The sequence below is a fragment of the Erinaceus europaeus genome, chromosome 13 (assembly GCF_950295315.1).
Source record: "Erinaceus europaeus chromosome 13, mEriEur2.1, whole genome shotgun sequence".
NCBI lineage: Eukaryota > Metazoa > Chordata > Mammalia > Eulipotyphla > Erinaceidae > Erinaceus > Erinaceus europaeus.
Window position 1 is genome coordinate 26,142,501 of NC_080174.1, and position 21,318 is coordinate 26,163,818.

At 41.2% G+C, this 21,318-nt stretch overlaps 2 protein-coding genes across 6 annotated transcripts in view; one reads left to right on the top strand and one right to left on the bottom strand.

Moving 5' to 3' along the window:
• The window catches only part of PGM3 (phosphoglucomutase 3), a 30,317-nt gene extending 28,915 nt beyond the window's left edge, over positions 1 to 1,402 (bottom strand). The window contains exons 1-2 of one of the 5 annotated variants that reach the window (XM_060205435.1): positions 1,287 to 1,399; positions 689 to 780 (exon numbers count right to left, since the gene is read on the bottom strand). The gene's annotated coding sequence lies outside the window, so the exon portion shown is untranslated. The other 4 variants (XM_060205433.1, XM_016189588.2, XM_060205437.1 and 1 more) reach the window with 4 other exon arrangements.
• A 45-nt stretch (positions 1,403 to 1,447) lies between these two features.
• RWDD2A (RWD domain containing 2A) lies at positions 1,448 to 4,461 on the top strand. The gene is made up of 3 exons (XM_007526151.3): positions 1,448 to 1,543; positions 2,439 to 2,775; positions 3,519 to 4,461. Exons 2-3 carry the CDS (start codon positions 2,575 to 2,577, stop codon positions 4,194 to 4,196), a joined length of 879 nt encoding a protein of 292 aa, XP_007526213.1. The 5' UTR covers positions 1,448 to 1,543; positions 2,439 to 2,574; the 3' UTR covers positions 4,197 to 4,461.
• Positions 4,462 to 21,318: the final 16,857 nt, after the last annotated feature.

Here is a 21,318-nt window from a genome sequence, read left to right on the forward strand (position 1 = left end):
TCCTGGACACTGTAAAAACTTAAAATGTTCTAAGACAAAAGAGCAGAAGAGCTCGCACACATATTCAGAAACTCCTAAGAGATCAAAGATCACCTCACTCTGCAACAAGTTGAACTTAAGCCTGGGTTTCACTTAAATAACCTCATAAACTTGACAGACACACTTGAAGAGTCTAAAGCCAGATTCTAAAGTGGACTAAGAATAAAATAATAATAATAAAGTGGACTAAGACCACAAACCCAAAATATTCGGGGGAATCTGTGATTCTTTGCTGTTCCGAGTTACAGAAACGTATAAAGAAAAGGCAGGGAGCAACAGACTACCGTCTGTCCAGATCTCCTAGTCACACTGCAATGGATTTTCTATTTTCATAAATTAGGAGGATCAGGACGATGGCTTCTCATTTTAAAAGTCAAACATAGGCCCTTAGCCCACTAGTACTTCCTTCTTTGGGGTACTCAACTCTAAGAGGGATTTGGGGTTTCCACCTTCAGTTGTCTGTATTGTTTGTTCACCTCCTGGATCAATTTCATTCCCTCCAAGCTAGGAAATGGGCAATCGTCCACCACTGCCCTTCACTGCTTCAATAAGCTGAAGGAAATGGTGAAAGGGGGGGAGGGGGAAATGCTCATTTTTATTCAACTAGAAGAAAGCTGTCATTCAGCAAGCTGATTTTAGGCGACCAAACCTCATTCGCAGCATGAATACATTTGCAGAAGGACTGACCAGTTGTTAAGGTAGAGCGATTATTCACAAGGGCGTCAACTGGACCTTTCAAATCTATAAAGTCATAACAAGAAAAAAACTCAGATGATAAAAACATCCTTTAACTCTTTCAGGTCTTAAAATTCTTCAGGCAGTAGAATGTGTGTGTGTGTGTGTGTGTGTGTGTGTGTGTGTGTGTGTGTGTGTGTGTGTAAAATCGACTGGCCATCAGGCCCATTCCAAGGAATTTCAAGCCCCCCCCCCGCCCCCGTTCCCTTGCTCGCCATTCAATCGCCTACACTTCGCAGGCACCACTCTCCCCGCAGCCTCAGCCCCAGATCAGCCGCACTTTCCGGCCGTGAGACCGCACCCGGAGGGTGGACAGGGCACCCCCTCAGCAGACCCTCAGGCCCGCCCCACAGCCCGCTCCACGGGCGCAGTGAAGAGTGGGTGTGTCCGACGCGTGGTCCACAGGGCAACCCGCTAGCCACCTACTAGCCAGCAATTCCGCCCAGCTCTTGCAAACCGGAACACCCTCTTCCGGCTGCCAAAGCGCTGGGCCCCCGGTCCCCCCGGCTTACCTTCGCCGAAAGACCCCGCTTAGTCCCTCCACTGCACCGCACAATCCCCTCCCCGCGGCGCCGGGCTCCAGGTCTCCGAACCCGCAGACGTGGCCTTGCGTAGCTTCCGGCTCAACGCCACGCCCCTCAGCCAATCACCACGGGGGAGGGTCCGTTGGCTCCGCCCCCTCGCTGCTCAAGCGCAGCTCAAGCCTGCGGAACTGCGGAGCCGGGTTCTGAGCGGGCTTGGGGCTGTTGCCATTGAATGACCAGGAAGGGTGAGGCCCCTGCGGTGGCCCGGGGGGTGGGGCGAGGGCCTTTGACTCTCGGAGCCTAGCGACCCGCAGGACTCACTTCCAAATTTGGGTCTCTAGGGTTGACACCTTCCTGGGAAGCCGGGTTCCTTAGACGTCCTACTGAGAAGAGGTAGGGGGGGTCCTACCAGACCCGATTTGGAGCCCAAGATAAAGTGACCTCGTATGGTGTGAGCGCCAGCCGACTGCCCTCACTCCCCCCCTCGATTCTCGGGGTTCAGCTCTCAAATCCTTGGTTCCAAGATGCTTTCTCCAGGCCGCAGTGCGCGCGCCCCAGCTCGAGCTAAACGTCGTGTTTTAATTTACCTTTAACCGCCTCCCCTATTCCCCCCCCCAAAAAAAAAAAAAGAAAATGCTGGGCCTCTCGAATCTCCAAATCGTCGGAGCTCTAAGATGCTGCTTTGAATGCGGATCCCCGGGATAAGGGGACTGGCCCACCCGAGAGCCCAAGGGAGACGCGCGGGGGGGGGGGGGGTCCTTGACAACCAGGAGGCTTGGGGTGCAGCTGTACTGCAGAACCCACTCGCCGCCGCAGCATCCAGCTCCGCCCTAAATGATCCCTGGGTGGGATTCGGAAACTGGACCCATTGTCTTTATCCAATGTCGGGTTTGCAAAGCATTTGCATGTGTTGTGAGTCAACCACCTGCAAAGGGATTATCCATAACACTTGTTGATAATGCAAATTGCGGGAGCTATAGATCAGAATCCGGGTGGAGGTAGTGGGGGAAGGGCTGGCAATCTATATTTTAGCTAATTAGGGGATTTTGTACAGCTGAGGGATGTCTTGGGGAGGGGTGATGGAGTTCAAGAAATAAAGCAAAAGGGAGTAAGTGTCCCGTTTTGTGCCCCCACCCCCAGCACTTGCTGCATAGGGTTCCTGAGAACTGTATCCACGGAAAGGAACCTTCAGGAAATTTCTTTGGACACGGCTGACATAGACAAACTAGTGCTCTGGGCCTTCTCTGGTTTCCTGGCAGCTTGATTTCTAGGCAACATGTCTGCTTCAGTGAAAGAATGCCTTCAGCTTCAGCTGCTGGAGATGGAAATGCTATTTTCTATGTTCCCTAACCAAGGAGAAGTAAAACTTGAAGATGTAAATGCCCTGACTATTATTAAGAGATATTTGGAAGGCACACGAGAGGCGCTGCCACCAAAAATCGAATTTGTGATTACACTCCAGATTGAGGAGCCCAAGGTGAGTGATCTGAGTGGGTTTAATTGTTAGCCAGGTGTACAGTATTTTTTTTAACATTTGGGAAATGAGTTTCTTGTGCAGATAACAGAGAATATTCCAGGGCACATTTAATTTGTCCTATAAATTGTCTTCAGTAAATACCTTGATTTTCACATATATGCGTACACCTTTTAACAATAGTGTTTTTATTTAAAACATCCTGCAGTGTTATACTACGTGTATTTTTTTTTATCCAGTTGGGTTTTTGTTTCTATCAGTCCAACTGTTGTAGCATGCACTGTGTTGTACATTATAGTGATTTTCAGATGTCTAGATTTTGTCTTTACTAAACTGGCCATTAGGAATGAATGAATGGATCCCTATAGTTTTCCATAGCAAATGCTTCTCACCACTGAAATGAGATACATTCTGTGTGTATTTAATGCCTGTCTCTTTCACTTCACTATAGACTTCGTGAAAGTCATAAAGCTTCTCTTCTTCATCCTATCATCCATACATACCTCATACATGGTACATGTTCAACACAAATATGGATGGATGGATGGATGGATGGATGGATGGATGGATGGGAGGAACAGAGGAATAATATAAGTACTTAGTACACTATCTGGCACACTAGATATTTTGACTACAGTAAAAATAACTATTGGGATCTATCAGAACTATGAACCATCCAGTTGCCACTGGTAAACTAGCTAGTGTGATTTTTATGGTTCCTTTACCCATTTGATTTTCATTTTAAGGTGAAAATTGATTTGCAAGTGACCATGCCTCTCAGCTACCCCTATGTAGCTTTGCAGCTATTTGGAAGGTCACCTGAACTTGACAGACAACAGCAGCTGCTTCTCAACAAAGATCTCACTTCTTACATAGGGACTTTTGATCCAGGGGAGCTCTGTGTGTGTGCAGCAATCCAGTGGTTACAGGACAACAGTGCCTCCTACTTCTTGAATAGGAAGCTTGCGTACAAACCATCTACACAAGCCAAGCCAGTCAAGAACACATTCCTCCGAATGTGGATCTACAGTCACCACATATATCAGCAGGACTTAAGGAAAAAGATACTGGATATTGGGAAAAGGTTAGATGTGACTGGATTTTCTATGACAGGAAAGCCTGGCATAATCTGTGTGGAGGGCTTCAAAGAGCACTGTGAGGAGTTTTGGCATGCAATTAGGTATCCCAATTGGAAACACATTTCTTGTAAGCATGCTGAAAGTTTTGAAACTGAAGGAAATGGGGAGGATCTGCGCCTTTTCCATTCTTTTGAGGAGTTACTCCTTGAGGCCCATGGTGACTACGGATTAAGGAATGACTATCACATGAACCTGGGTCAGTTCTTAGAGTTTCTAAAAAAACACAAAAGTGAGCATGTTTTCCAGATATTATTTGGTATTGAAAGCAAAAGTTCACACTCTTAGGAAGCTATTGTGAGGCCTGTGTTTGTAACTTTACTAAGTATTTCTATTAATCAGACCAAAAAAAAAAAAACAAAAAAAAAAGAGGAGGGGGTGGGTGGGCTGTAACTGTTTAGTGTCCTCTGTGAGAAACCTAGCTCCAGAATTTTTACTTAGTAATAAAGTGCATAGGCCTTTTGACTTTATAACCATGCAATTGTGATGTTATCTCCATGTTCTCCTGTAATTGCAAACTGATTGTAAATTAATAAAAAGACAGTTTACCCAGTCTCACTGATCTGATTAAAGGGGATTCCAAAATTAGTGATATTGGATTGTGAGGAAAGTCACGATGCATTTCCTTATAGAAAAATATATCATGACATTTTTGACAAACGAGTAATAATAGATTGTAGCTCTCAACTCACAGATGTGAACATTTCTCCCATCTGGGTTAACATAAATGACATACTATGTTCAACCTTGAAGATGAATTCTACCCCATGTTGAAAGTGAGAATGTAGACAATACATATATGTTCCTTATCTAATTTTAAGTCCGCTTTTTGAGTGTTTTCTTTCAGTAAAGTTAGATCCTATCTGGCAAAGGAATCATAGTAATGTAAACTGGAGAATAAGGAAGAAGGAAGATGTCATAAAATGCCATGTGTTCTTTGGCTATCATTAGTGACAACTAAGGCTAGTGACACCAGTATATTTTTTTTTAAATATTTATTTTATTTATTCCCTTTTGTTGCCCTTGTTGTTTTTTATTGTTGTAGTTATTATTGTTGTTGTCATTGTTGGATAGGACAGAGAGAAATGGAGAGAGGAGGGGAAGACAGAGAGGAGGAGAGAAAGATAGACACCTGCAGACCTGCTTCACTGCCTGTGAAGCGACTCCCCTGCAGGTGGGGAGCCGGGGTTCGAACCGGGATCCTTATGCTGGTCCTTGTGCTTTGCACCACCTGTGCTTAACCCGCTGCGCTACAGCCTGACTCCCCGACACCAGTATTCTATTTCATTCCTTATCCACACACACAAAAAAGTATGGTTTCTTGGTTTCTTATCCATGTAATGTTCCACAGGTAATGGTTTTTAGCAACTTCTACCCATTTATAATACTGACTAGGGCAAGAGTGTTGAAAAGCCTGTGTTAGATTCTGCACCGTTACTTTACTGGGGAAGGAGAATCATGTTCTACATTTTGGGTAATCCACTACCATCTCTAAAAAAAAAAAAAAAGACAAAAGAAAAATAAACAAGCACTCCTGGGCTAAGGAGATAGCATAATGGTTATGCAAAGGACTCCAAGGTCCCAGGTTCAATCCCCAGCACCACCATATAAGCTAGAGTTGAGCAGTGCACTGGTAAAATAACAACAATAATAATAATATTTCATGTTCCTTAGGCTTCATCAGTTTTCTTGTTTGTTTTCAAAATAAACTTTAGGTCAGTGGTGATAAGCCAAGTATATATAGTTACTGCCAAATATTTTCATTACAAAGTTAGCTACTTTTCAAGAATTTCCAGGAGTCTCACCTATGTTAAAGGATGTCCCAAGCTGCCTCTCTTCACACTATGACCCTTTCCTAGCATTTCATTCCTCTGTTGGGTTCCAGGCACTCCACTTTGGCCCTCAGGATGCCAAAGGTGGGTGCTAAGATTTATTCACAGCAGGCCCAATCCCCATTTTGTGATACATTATGTTAGATGTTAGCCATGTTCCAGGAGAGTGTTAATGAATTTCTGATTCGAAACAGTACATTCTAGTTTTACACGGTCTACAGGGCAGCAATAGATATGCAGACTCTCCTAACTATGAGACCTGGGAACTGGTCTGCCTCTCTCCTGGCCTCTCTCTCTGCTTTTTTCAGCCTTTCTCTGTGGTCCTACCTTGACGGATCATCAGGATTACTTTTTCCTGGTTTAATTTTTGCCCTGGACATAGTAAGACTCCATCTGGGCCTCACACTTCACCTGTATACAAGGGGAATAATTAGTTCTTAGATTTCTAGAGAATCATTTCTCAGGTTTTTCTCTAGATGAAAACAGTGAAGGAATCAATGTCCCACATTATCTTCCCAATATTATCAAGAAGTCTAGTTGACATTATTAAGAGTTCAAGCCCTAAAAGACTTGTTTTACTTTTCCTTTGAAGCAAGGCATGATATCCCATCCACCTGATATGACTAGATCAGACTTTTTTTTTCCTTTCAATGACTAAATCTGCAAAAATAAGACAAGGGGTTAGTGTAACCTCTAAGATAATAGAGCTTGGGGGGACAGGTAGTAGCACAGCAGGTTAAGTGCACATGGTGCAAAGCACAAGGACCTGCATAAGAAACCTGGTTCAAGCTCCCGGCTCCCCACCTATAGGGGTCACTTCACAGGCGGTGAAGCAGGTCTGCAGGTGTCTGTCTTTCTCTCCCCCTCACTGTCTTCCCATCTTCTCTCAATTTCTCACTTTCCTATCCAACAATAACAGCAATAACAACAATGATAACAAGGGCAACAAAAGAGAAAAAATAGCCTCCAGGAGCAGTGGATTCGTAGTGCAGGCACCAAGCCCAGCAATAACCTTGGAACCAAAAAAAAAAAAAAAAGATTATAGAGCTTGTAAGCCTGAGAACACAGACTTCATCCCTACCACCACTATATACATATGCTATGGTGTCTCTGCATCTCCATTTTTTTTTCTGCCACCAGGGTTATTACTGGGGCTTGGTGCCTATAAAAAGACCCCAATGTTCCTGGTGGCCATGTTTCTTTTTCTTTGATAGAGGGTGAGAGATAGAGACAAAAAAGGGATAATATTCTTTTACTTGCTTTTGTCTCGAGCAACTCAGGTAAGTAAAATAATGGGCATTTTCTGAAGATGGTATGATTTTCTGGAAAATCTTGGTTTTATAAAGACCCCTATTTGCCTCAATACTGAGCCCATTAGACATTCCTCATAAATGTCACTAGTTTTATTGCAACACAGACCAGCTGAAGAAGACTTCTTCTTCTGAAGCACTTCAAAGTTGGAAGCATTTGGATCAACCCATAATGGTTCTGAGTAAAAGGCACAATTCAAAGAAGGCCACTAATCATAGAGGGGCCAGGGGGTGATGCACCTGGTTAAACACACATTATAATGCACAAGGATCTGGGTTCAAGCCCCTAGTCCCCACCTGAAGGGGGAAAGCTTCATGAGTGGTGAAGCAGGGCTGCAGGTGTCTCTATCTTCCCCTCCCCTCGCAACTCCCCTCTTTCCTTCTCCAATAATAAAAGATTTAAAAAGAAAAAAATTAAAAAACATGAATCATAGATAAACAACCCCCCCTGCTCGCACACACACACACACACACACCATTCATCAGTATGTAGAGGACATCTCAACAAGCACCAGATATTGAAAACTGACTGAGGTGGCTAGCTCGTGGTGGTGCACCTGGTTGAGCACACACATTACCATGAGCAGCTACCCAAGTTCAAGCCTGGTTTCCACCTGCAGGGGGAAGCTTCATGAGCTGTGAAACAATGTTGCAGGTATCTCTCTCCTCTACCTCCCCTAACTCTCTCAATTTCTCTCCTTCCATTCATAGACAACATGCATAAGGCTCTGGTGCTTGCATGGGATTTATCTTTCACACCCTGCCTCCCACTCCTGCATGCTGCATGTTAGGAGGTACCCAGGGGATCTCATATGTATTCCATGTTCTTTGATCATATTATCAAGATATTAGATCAGCATTATTCTCTGTTCACTATAAAAGGATCAAAACTTAGTACAGATTCAGAGTAAGAGAACACTGAAAATAGCATCTGAGTGGTTGCCTACAACTAGCCCAGACGACTTCAAATGCCTTCTACTTACTGGAATATAGGAGGAAAAACATTCATTGGTCTGGAAGATAGTTTAGCAGTAGATCACAGGTATTGGAAGCATGAGATCCCAGGTGCTATCCTGGGCTTTGCAAATGCCAGAACTGAGCAGTGCTCTGGTCTCTCATAAAATCTTTAAAAAATAAATTAGTGGCCAAATAAACAGCTATGTACTGGTTTGCTCCAAGAAGCAGAGCTTGTCTGATAGCAACTCAGTTGGAATGGACTAAATTCATAAACATACATCAGAGTTCCTAAAGACCTACCTACACAAGCCAAAGAGCATGTTATATCAGTCATACTATTGCTTCTTTTAAGGCTATTAAGGACAGTACATTGTTGCAGATTATTATTGTGACTTCCTGTCACAATAACCCTTTCTAAAATTTTTTTTTATTTATTTTCCCTTTTTGTTGCCCTTGTTGGTTTTTCATTGTTGTTGTAGTTCTTACTGTTGTTGTTGATGTTGTCATTGTTAGATAGGACAGAGAGAAATGGAGAGAGGAGGGGAAGACAGAGAGGGGGAAAGATAAACACCTGCAGACCTGATTCACCTGTGAAGCGACTCCCCTGCAGGTGGGGAGCTGGGGGCTCGAACCGGGATCCTTACGCTGTCCTTGCGCTTTGCACCACATGCACTTAACCCGCTGCGCTACCACCCGACTGCCACAATAACCCTTTTTAATGCATCAAAGATCTAGCATGGGGATATTGTTAACAGATGATGAAGAAAATGATTCAACCTATTCACGGTGGAAATAAAAGAGTGGATTCATTCCTGTAGCATGTTGTCCCAAAAGCCCCAATGGTTTCTGAGACACCTCCCCCCCCATTTATTTTTGCTTTACACTGTTGACAGATGATTTCCAAAGGCCTAGTGGTCACCTTTTTGTAGTGTGCTGTTATCCCAGTAAATAGAGGTTCAAATCAAGAATTTGGAAACCTATCAGAGTTCTCCACTTTAAGAGTCTTACTCTTCTCTGTGTGAAGGCGAGGGCCTTGGTGATATGATTGGAAGTTGTAGCAAAGTTTTTTAGTTGCTATTGTTAGATAATCAAGCAGAACTTGGTGTTGCCCACATATTTGCTCCGGAGGTAGGAGCCAGTTCGTACACTGGTATGGCTGTGCCAGCTCCTTGCATTGACATTGTTTTTCTTGGTCAGTATTTATGCTTATTGTTAAATATTTATCCTGGTGGTTACACTTTTCAGCATTGTTTCAAACCATGGGGCTTTTTGATTTATTGGCCAATACTAAAGATTTCTGTATACCAAGCCATTCAAATGACACTGGCCTGTTTCCTATTGTAACTGTTTCTACTTTGTCTCCAGTTATTCATCTGCTGCAAATGTTGCCATTAAGCAGTCAGAAATCACAAGATTCTGATAAATTTGAAATAGTCAACTTTACACAAAGCATTTTTCACAAGTCATCTTGGCCTACAGAGAAGCACTATGAAAATGGTTTTTGGAGGCCAGGTGGTGGCACTTCTGGTGAAGATCACACATTACAGTGTGCAAGGATGCAGTTTCAAGCCCCTGGTTCCCACCTGCTTCACAAATGGTGAGGCAGGGCTGCAGGTGTCTCTCTGTCTCTCCCCCTCTCTACCTCCCCTACCCTCTCAATTTCTCTCTGTCTCTAATAATAAAATATTTAAAAAGAAGAAAATGGTTTTTATGGTTACTGATATCAACTTCATTAATATATTTCTCAAAGTTTTAGTAAAAACAGATCACTGATCAGTTGTCATGAGAGGAGCAGGGAATTGTTAAGATTAATATGGTGGGGCAATAGGCAGTAGCACAGCGGATTAAGGATCCACAAAGTGCAAGGGTCAGCATAAGGATCCTGATTTGAGCCCCCAGCTCCCCACCTGCAGGGGGGTTGCTTCACAGGCGGTGAAGCAGATCTGCAGGTGTCTTTCTCTCCCCCTCTCTTTCTTCGCGTCCTCTCTCAATTTCTCTCTGTCCTATCCAACAACAATGACAGCAACAACAACAATAATAACAACGATAAATAACAACAACAACAACAACGGTAAACAACAAGGGCAAAAAAAGAAAAAAATAGCCTCCAGGAGCAGTAGATTCATAGTGCAAGCACCAAGCTCTAGCAATAATCCTGGAGGAAAAAAAAAAGATTAATATGGTCAGTCAGATTGCAAATGACAAATTCTACTCTAACACTCTAATTTTTGGAAATATTTTAATTCCTTTATATTATTTCAAGGAGTGTTTACGTTTTCAACTACACTTAATGTGGGCCCTTGATGAGTCTACATTTCAGCCAACTAAGTGAACCAGAGTAGAATTACTCAGTTGCAGAAGACAGCACATTGAACACAGTACACACCTATCAATCAATACTTCCTCAGTACATTTATAGAACCCCATACATTTCCCCACATTTTGCCTATATAATCAAATCTAAAATTCTTTTGGTGGAAGTTTTCTGGGTTACTCTTTTGTGTGTATGTGTGTGATTTATTTATTTATTGCCTCCAGGTTATCGCTGGGGCTTGGTGCCTATACAATAAATCCACTGCTCCTGAAGGCCATTTTCCCCATTTTTGTTGCCCTTGTTGTAATTGTTATTGTTATTCTCATAGCCATTGTTGTTATTGTTGGATAGGACAGAGAGAAATGGAGAGAGGACGGGAAGACAGAGGGGGAGAGAAAGACAGACACCTGCAGATCTGCTTCACTGCTTGCAAAGCCATCCCCCTGCACATGAGGGGCTGGGGGCTCAAACTGGCATCCTTACGCGGGCCCTTGCACTTGGCAACATGTGCGCTTAACCCGCTGCACTACTGCCAGCCCCAATTTTAATTCTTTTTTTTAAAAATATCTTATTTATTAATGAGAGGGACAGGAGAGAAAGAACCAGTTATCACTCTGGTACATGTGCTGCTGAGGAATGAACTCAGTACCTCATGCTTGAGAGTCCAACACTTTATCCACTGCGCCACTTCCCGGATCACTTTTTAATTTTTTTTTTTTTTTTAATTTTTCAACCAGAGTAGTGCTCAGCTCTTGCTTATGGTGGTGCAGCTGAATTGAACCTGGGACTTTAGAGCCTCAGTCATGAGAGTCTCTTTGCATAACCATTATGCTATCTACCCCTACCCTCTGACTTTAATTCTTTATTCATTTGTGGCAACAGGGAGACCTTGATTTTCAATACTTTTGTGAAAAATCCAAAGGTCTCTTCAAGACAGCAGGGCTGGGCTGATGGTTATGTGTTGGTGGCCCTGCCCCTATCATCTATTCCCATCCCATCCTAGTCCCTCTCTCAACCATGAGACTATGGGATACAAACAGCTTTGACCTTGTTTCCTTAAATTATCACACTCCTACAGTTTGTTATAGAAGCTACTGGAGTAGAAGTCAAGAAAGAGAAGTTCTAATCCTGGCTTGCTTATTAATTGATTATAGCAATGTATAAAACAAGTCTCTGCCCAACTCTCAATTTCTATGTGAGTGAAATAAAATAATTTGTCAATGTGAACTGCCTCCTATGGTGAATTATGGGTTGATACTTTTTAGTCTATTTTATAAAAATAAGGTATTGATTCTTATAAAAATTAAACTCACCTAACTTTTAGCACTGGGTATAGGTATGTGCTTGATTAGCTTTATATGTTGTATACAACAGTGGAATCTTATTTCTTTTTGTTGGGCAAATATTTTGTTGGATGCTTCCATTTACCATAAGCATCAGCATCTCACCTAGCTAGAAGGAATTTCCAGTTTTTTTAACTGTGTCCACTATACTTCCTTCTATACTAGAATCTGATATATAAAAATAGTAAGAGGTTGTATGAGAGAAACAGCAGATAAACTGAATCAGGCCATTATAGGGTCTTTATATCAGGAAGGCAGTAACAAGCTCTTTAGACAGGAAGTGCCCTACTTTGATGAGAAAGAAAAGACATGTCAATAGTTCTGGTATGTGTAAGGCTAAGGATGTCTTGGGTCAAAGGACTTTTCAATATTCAAACCTGAGCTAATGTCCAACATAGTTTAAGGTACTGCAAGTCCTACAAATCTAAGGATTCCCCATTTCAAATTGAAGTCCTATTGTGTCTTAGTCAAAAATCTCTTTTGGGAGTTGGGTGGTAGCGCAGTGGTTAAGTGCAGGTGGTGTAAAGCACAAGGATCGGCTTAAGGATCCCAGTTCAAGCCCCTAGCTCCTCACCTGCAGGGGAGTTGCTTCACAAGTGGTGAAGCAGGTCTGCTGGTGTCTGTCTTTCTCCCCCCTCTGTTTCTCCCTCCTCTCTCCATTTCTCTCTGTCCTATCCAACAACGATGACATCAATAACAACAACAATAAAAAAATCTCTTTTGATACAAAAGACCTGGTAAAACTATAAATGCAGCTCCTGATAAAATTTGGCAACCAGCAAGATTAAATAAGGTTCTTACTTTTGTTTATTTCATCAATACAGCTAATAAGAGATTCTTTCAATAAAAGTATAGATTTTCCTAATATTTATATCATGTTTTGAGCTATGACGTTAGGTATCCATGCCCAAATTATCTTTATGAATTTCTTTCTGTACAAGCAGTCATTTTATCCCAACCTTTACCCCATTTTATGGCAATAACCATTTACAGAACCTTAAAAAATCTTCCCATCCTTAGTTATGTGCTACCATCCTTATGACTGTGCTATTGTACCAAATATATATATATTTTTTTTTTCTCCAGCGTTATCGCTGGGGCTGTGTCTGCACTAGAAAGCCACTGCTCTTGGAGGCTACTTTCCCCCCACTTTTCATTGTTGTTATTGTTGCCCATGTTGTTATTGCCATTGTTGTTGGATAGGTCAGAGAGAAATCGAGAGAGGAGGGGAAGGCAGAGAATAGGAGAGAAAGACAGACAACTGCAGACCAGCTTCATTGCTTGTGAAGCCACCCCCTTGCAAGTGAAGAGCTGGGGGTTTGAACTGGGGATATATAAACCAGTCTTTGCACTTTGCGTCATGTGTGCTTAACCTGCTGCTATACTGCCCAGCCCCTACCAAAGATAGTTTGTTTTTTTAACATTTTTTATATTTATTTTCCCTTTTGTTGCCCTTGTTTTTAATTGTTTTTGTAGTTATTATTGTTGTTGTTATTGATGTCGTTATTGTTAGATAGGACAGAGAGAACTGGAGAGAGGAGGGGAAGACAGAGAAGAGGAGAGAAAGACACCTGCAGACCTGCTTCACCACCTGTGAAGCGACTCCCCTGCAGGTAGGGAGCCCGGGGCTTGAAACAGGATCCTTAAACCGGTCCTTGTGCTTTGTGCCACATGCGCTTAATCTGCTGCGCTACTGCATGACCCCCCCAAAGATATTTTAATACAGTAATTATTAACTTTACATTTTGTCATTCATGTTTTCGTTATCTCCTTCTTCCTCCTCTTTTTCCTCTCCCCCCTCTTCTCCTCCTTCCCCTCCTCCCCCCTCTCCTTTTTCTCTTCATTTTTTTTTTTTCAGAGCATTTCTTAGCGCTGGCTTACAATGGTACAGGGTGTTGAACCTGAGACCTTTGGTGTCTCAGAAAATAGATGCCTTTTGCATAAACATGCTATCTCCCCAGCCTTATTTATTGCCACCAGGGTTATTCCTGGGCCTCAGTACCTTCCACCACTGCTGGAAGCCATTTTTTCCTTTTTAATTTTCTTTTTGTTTAACAGGACAGAGAAAAATTGAGAGGTGAGGTGGAAGTAGAGAGCTAGAGAGGAAAAATATCTGCAGCACTGCTTCAGGGCTCATGAAGCTTCCTCATAGCACATGGGGGCTGGGGACTTGAACCTAGTCTTTATGCATGATAATGTGCACTCAACCAGGTATGTCACCATCCAGCCCCTTTCCCATTCATATTAAGGTATTTAAACCATTTGAGGGTTAACTTTTTATACAGTCTGAGGTAGGGTTTTGTTGAGTTTTTCTCCATGCAAGATACCAGTTTTGTTGTGATCACCAACAGGAAGGAGTTTGGGACTATTAGCATATGAATGACGTCAGTCTGAGGCTGGGACACAAAGGAATGTATAAAAAGCACGGATGTGGAGCAGGTCGCTCTCTTTGGCTGCTGCTGCTTCTCCTGGTCAGATGCATCTCAGTGGAGGTGCGCCTTCTGCTGGGAACTGAACATGTGTGACTCTGCTAGCCAGTAAAATCTTTAAGACTTCTCCAGCCATGAGCAACCTATACCTCAGCTGATAACTGTTTATCTTATGGGACTGAACTTTTGATAACTATACTCAGACTTTATGGACTTAGCATACTCTTTATTTTTATTACATTTACTTATTTATTGGATAGAGACAGTCAGAAACTGAGAGGGGAGGGAGGGATAGAGGGTGAGAGACAGAGACATCTGCAGCACTGCTTCACCACTTATGAAGCCTTCCCCCTGCAGGTAAGGACTGGGGGCTCGAACCTGGGTCCTTGCACATTGTAACATGTGCAAACAGGTAAGCCACCACCTGGCCCCCTAGCATACTCCTTTTTTTTTTTCCTCCAGGGTTATTGCTGGTCTCAGTGCCTGCACCATGAATCCACCGCTCCTGGAGGCCATTTTTCCCCTTTTGTTGCAGCCTCATTGTGGTTATTATTATTGCCATTGTTGATGTTGTTCGTTGTTGGATAGGACAGAGAGAAATGGAGAGAGGAGGGGAAGACAGAGAGGGGGAGAGAAAAATAGACACCTGCAGACCTGCTTCACTGCCTGTGAAGCGACTCCCCTGCTGGTGGGGAGCCGGGGCTCGAACCGGGACCTTTACGCCGGTCCCTGTGCTTTGTGCCACATGTGCTTAACCCACTGCGCCACCACCCGAACCACCCCCCCCACCAGCATACTTTTAACCCCTGATAATTGCTTGTTTTGCCTTTTACCTGTTTCACCCTAATAAAACCTATTGTTTAGACCTGTTCTCAGCTCGCCACTGTGAATCCTTTTATGTACACAGCTCTCCAAAAACCCTTTTATTTATTTACTTACTTATTTATTCCCTTTTGTTGCCCTTGTTGTTTCATTGTTGTACTTATTACTGATGCCGTCATTGTTGGATAGGACAGAGAGAAATGGAGAGAGGAGGGGAAGATAAAGAGGCAGAGAGAAAGATAGACACCTGCAGACCTGCTTTACTGCCTGTGAAGCGACGTCCCTGCAGGTGGGGAGCCGGGGGCTTGAACCGGGATCCTTGCTCTGGTACTTGTGCTTTGTGCCACGTGCGCTTAACCTGCTAGGGATCCACTGCTCCTGGAGGCTGTTTTTCCCCTTTTGTTGTCCTTGTTGTTTATAGTTGTTGTTGTTATTTTGTTGTTGGCTAGGACAGAGAGAAATGGAGAGAGGAGGGGAAGACAGAGAGGGGGAGAGACTCCCCTGCAGGTGGGGAGCTAAGAGCGTGAACCGGGATCCTTGTGAGGGTCCTTGTGCTTTGCACCATGTGCGCTTTACCCACTGTGCCACTGCCTGGCCCCCCAATGATTGTTTTTTAAGTAAACACTCACTTTTTTATCTTAATTTTTGTTCTATCTCTATAATCTAGATCTTCTGGAGTGTGGGGTGTCTGTGTACTCCTATTTTTTTTTTTAATAATAATTAGTTTTTTTCTTATATTTCATATAAGAATTTCAATTAAGAGAAAGAATTCAGAGCACCAGTATGGAACATGCTGTTCTGGGATGGAACTAGGAGACTCAGGCATACAAGTCCTGCTCTTTACCAGCTATACTATTTCCCAGGCTATTGTGTGCTAATAATTTCACTGTTTATGTTCTCAAAACATTGATGTATATGTTAATCTGCAGACTTTGCAAGCGTAGTATGAAGCAAATTGTGTAAACTATCTCTAAAGCTCTATATTATGATTACATGTTGAAATGATAATAATTTAGAAATATTCACTTAAATAAAATATATTAACATGAATTCTACTTGTTTCTTCTTTTCATGAGGCCACCAGAAATTATATATGTAGCTAGCATACTTTTTATATCCGTATTAGACAGTACTGTTCTAGACTGTACTCTAGTGAAGAGAGACTATTAAGAAAGATAAACAGGAGCCAGGTGGTTGAGCACACGTTACAATGCTCAAGGACCCAAGTCTCTGGTCCCTATTTGTAGGCAGAAAGCTTTACAAGTGAAACAGTACTACAAATATCTCTCTTTTTCTTTCCTTCTCTCTTCCCTTTCCTCTCAATTTGTCTGTCCCTATCAAAAATATTATTGTTATTTTTTAATATTTTTAAAAATTTATTGGATAAGGACAGCTAGAAAACAAGAGGGAAGAGGATGATAGAGAGGGAGAGAAACAGAGACATCTGCAGCACTACTTCACCACTTGCAAAGCTTTCCCCCTGCAGGTGGGAACCAGGGGCTCAAACCTGCGTCCTTGCACATTGTAATACATGCATTCAACCAGGTGCACCACCACCTGGCACTTCAAAAATATTATTTTAGAATAATAATTTATTTTTATTAATTTCTATTTTAAAAATAAACATAGAGTCTGTCTTAATCACTTATTAATTCTGTAGACATGGGAAAAATATTTAAAATATCTATTCTACTAGAGAATGTGAGGATTACTTTAAATACAATAATGTAAATAGACTACATGCTTCCTAGTATGTAATCATTCAATGCTTATTTAATTCTTTTTTCTTTTCTAAAATTTTGTGTTTTCACTTATTGGATAGATACAGTGAGAAACTGAGATGGATGGGGAAAATAGACAGATAGATAGATAGAAAGATAAACAGATACCTGCAACACTGCTTTACCACTCATAAAGCTCCCCCTTCCCCTAGCAAGAAGCCTGAATCCAGGTCCTTGTGCTCGTAACATATATACTCAGTTGAGTGTGCCACCACTTGGCCCCTCATTATTTTGCCTAAGGATAGGAAGTTAGTCACTTATAGTATATAGCAAATATAATTAAGAGGCATATTAAATGAAATTCATAGTGAAATCAGCAATTACTAGAATATTTGAAAATTCATAATGCCTTGTGATATGGCTACCAAAATCTAGCATCATTATTTTCAAATGTATTTAAGAGAAAAAAAGCATTTTTCATAATTTTATTTATTTGCTTTTTCTATGCCTTGAGTTTTTGCATAGGTAAGTACATTTAGTTAGTGCTACAAGACAATGCCGAAACAGACAAGAAATAGGACCTCTTTTAAATAACTATACTGAGGAAATTATTGACTAATTGTTCCCTTCAGAAATGCCCCACCCATTCTACTCACAACTAAAATAATTTGTATACCTTTCAACAAAATCATTCTATAGTATAGTTTATCTTAAGCATCTTCTTATACTTTTTTGAAAGCATTGCATCAAAAAACAAAACAAAACCAAAAACTCCAAATAAATAGCAAATGTTATTGTACCTGAGTTTAGGAATTTAAAACTGTTTCCATTGTTTCAATTATTAATTTCTAAAATAAAAGTTGACATTAACATTACTTTCTGGGATATAACCACTGACAGTAATTAAGAGTATTTTAATACCTGATATAAAGAAAATTTATGATATTGGGGAAGCAATCACGAAATTTTTTCCAAAACCAGAGGAAAGTGAGTTTACTGTAACACAGTGAGGCACTCAAGAAGACATCTGGGTAGCTCTATCAAGTAGGAATCCGTTTGTTAGGGGGTGGTCTTCTTGTACCTAACTCCAAAGACATCAGTCTAAAGAAATCAGCTCTGCGTGCAGCCTTTTCTCCATGACCTACTCTACTCACAACTCTTTCCTGTGCTCATGAAGTGCAGAACTGAAGATGGCAACCTCAGGGAAGGAACCTCAGTCCACAAAGGTCCTGCAGCAGTAGGGTGGATTTGAAAGACACCGGGCACTTGATCTTGGGGAAAGAAAGGTGCTTTCGAGATTTCTGACTGAGGGCTGAGGTGATAAGAGACTATAGCAGTGATGAGAGGATGCTAAAAGTGTAAGGCTGCACAAGGCATTTTGTAAACAACAATGATCTTCCTTAGAAATGTTAGAATTTTGAGTTGCCAAAAAGAGCAAATGTAAGGAAAAAAATATCAGGAGAGTTATTTTTCTCTAGGCAACAAATAAGTGTTGTTTAGCAAAAGTTCCTCTATGCTATGCCTGAATTCATTTCTATCTTTAAAAAAGTACATTTTGACAAAGTGATTTAAAAAAGAATTATGGGTTTTAATGTTGATCATATCAATTTATTACTAATTTTGGTCTTCTTATTAGTTCCCTGTGTAAAACAACAAGTTTTTCAGTGGTAGATACAGTAACTTTTATAGAGAACTTAAACAAAACAATTAAGATAGAAACCAATGAAGCAAAATCATTTAGTGTGACATGTACCCAAGTGTGTATTATAATATACTTCCATAAAATTTTAGATTGCGAAAGTAAATTATCTTAATCTAGCTTGTTATGAGACATTAAAAAATATTTCAATATTTTAAAATGATGAAAGTCTTCCAGATCTCACTAATGGGGTTAGAAATGTCAGCTATTATACTACTCTTTAACTTCAGTCTGTATTTCCTGGGCTTTCTTAGGCCAAGAATAGCAGTCAGGTAGAACTAGGTCATAATCAGTGCTGTACATTTGAGAGCGAACAAATGCTTCTTTGTTTTGGGGTTCTGGATAGACTGTGGCTGTCTTTTCTTGGTATGCATCTTTCACAATCTAGGAATAAGAAAACATAAAAGTGGATTATTTTAATGAATAGAGGTGATGTCAAACATATCCCAGAGTTTTTCCATTTAAAAATTTTAATCTGTAACTTTGCCTTCTCCATTTCCACCTCAAAATGTTTAATTATAACATTTGCACACATATACAAAGGAGAAATAAAATGAACGTGTGATTATAAATTCTATAGCCAAAGAGAGTATGGTGTAAGCAATAAAGCAAAATATGCATAGCAGAGATTTTTTTAAGGGCTAGCAGACCCGGATGTCTCAGACAATCCAGAGGTAATTTTTTTTTCCCTTTGGTCTGACCATCTTAAGGTCTAGCTAATGGTGATGTTGGGGATTGAACCTAGGACTTATGACGCCTCAGGGGCAGTGGTAAAAGTCTTAGAATGACACAACTGATAAATCATGTAAACTATACTTGCATATCCCTAATAAACTTGCAATTTCAACACTCTCTATTATGGCCAAAGCTTCCTCAGTATGTACCCCAGGGTCTCCTGATGTTGCTCAACTTATCAAATGGACTTCCTGTTTCAGTGCTCTTTCCTGGTATGGAAAACGCTCATCTCTCTCTGCAGGTGGGGGCCACTGGCAGTAATTAGAGTATTTTAATACCTGATATAAAGGAAATTTATGATATTGGGGAAGCAATCACAGAACTCTTTCCAAACCCAGAGGAAAATGAGTTTACTGTAACACAGTGAAGCACTCAAGAAGACATCTGGGTAGCTCTATCAAGTAGGAATCAGTTGAACCCAGATCATGGCACATAATAGCAGGTGCACTCTACTGGGTATATTACCACCTGGCCCAACAAACAACTTTTATGCCTGAGGTTCTGTGGTCCCAGGCTCGATCCCTAGAATCATCATAAGCTAGAGCTGAGCAGGGCTCTGGTGGAGAAAAAAAAATGAGGAGGAGAAGGAGAAGGAGAAATGGCAGGTGAGAAGTCTACCACTGAACCACCAATGTGATTATAAGAAGAAAAAATGGATTCATTCCTCCTGTCAAAATGATATCCAGGAGTTGAAAAAGAAGATCAGAAGAAAAAACACAAGTAGAACCTGAACTGAAATTGGCGTATTGCACCAAAGGACAGGACTCTGGGGTGGGTGGGTGGAGACAATACAGATCGAAGAGGGATGACAGAAGACCTAATGGGAGTTGTATTGTTATATGGAAAACTGGGAAATGTTATGCATGTACAAACTATTTTATTTACTGTCAAATGTAAAACATTAATTCCCCAATAAGGAAATTAAAAAAAAAAAACCCAACTATATCCAGGGTTATTACTAGGGCTCAGTGCCCGCACTATGAATCCACTGATCCCGTGGTTATTTTATTTTTATTTTTATTTTTTTGGGGTAGGACAGAGAGAAATTGAGAGGGGAGGGGAAAGTAGAGAGGGAGAAAGAAAGATAGACATCTATGTGCAGACCTGCTTCACCACTTGTGAGGCAACCCCCCTGCAGGTGAGGAGTTGGGGGCTTGAACTGGGATCCTTGTGTGGGTCCTTGCCTTTCATACGATGTGGACTTAATCTAGTGTGCCACTGCCCACCTCCCACATGTGCTCTTTGATTTACTCTAGCTTTAAAAACTAATGTATGAGATTCTATTTACCTAATAGATTTCTTTGGATAAATTCAACTTTGAAGAACACTGGAATGACTAAGTATCACATTTTTACTGAAAAGATAAATACATTTATGAAAAGTTTAATTATCTTTATTTATTGATTGAATAGGTACAGTCAGAAATTGACTAGGGGGAGATACAGAAGGAGAGAGACAAAGGGACACCTACAACCCAGCTTCACCACTCACAAAGCTTTCCCCCTGCAGGTGAGGACTGGGGGCTCAAACCCAGGTCCTTGCACATCGTAACATGTTCGCTCAACCAGGTGTGCCACCACCAGCCCTCATTTATGAAAAATTAATAGTAAATTCATATCTGTGATCTTGGGAGAACTAATGCAGTTTCCAATGGAGGGGATGGGGACACAGAACTCTGGTGGTGGGAAAGGTGTGCAATTACACTCTTGTCATCTCATAATAATTGTGTAAATCAATATTACATCACTAATAAAGTAAAAAAATAATACTCCCTGATTTTAGCTTACTGTGCTAGTAAAATTGCTTTTGTAAAGAATGATAACTTCCTAAGTACTAAGTAAAATAATATTCATCTGTTTCTCAGTAACATGTGGTGCTACTGATCACAAGTTCCACCCTCATATTAAAGTCATGTCTTCTCTAATTTCTGATAGATTTCTCAGCTCTGAGTCTCACTGTAAAATTCGGATACTTTCTCTTTTCATTAGCTTTTCCCCTTAGTCTTCTCAATAGAATAAGCAACCATGTATTCACTGGTTTTCCTTTCTATTTTTGTTCTCTTGGTAACCTAGAGTTTCACTAGTATATCAAATTGGCCCCCATATCTTTTTTTTAAAGTTTTTATTTATTATTTATTTATTATTATTATTAATAATTTATTATTTATTAATGAGAAAGATAGGAGGAGAGAGAAAAACAGCCAGACATCACTTTGGTACATGCGCTGCCAGGGACTGAACTCAGGACC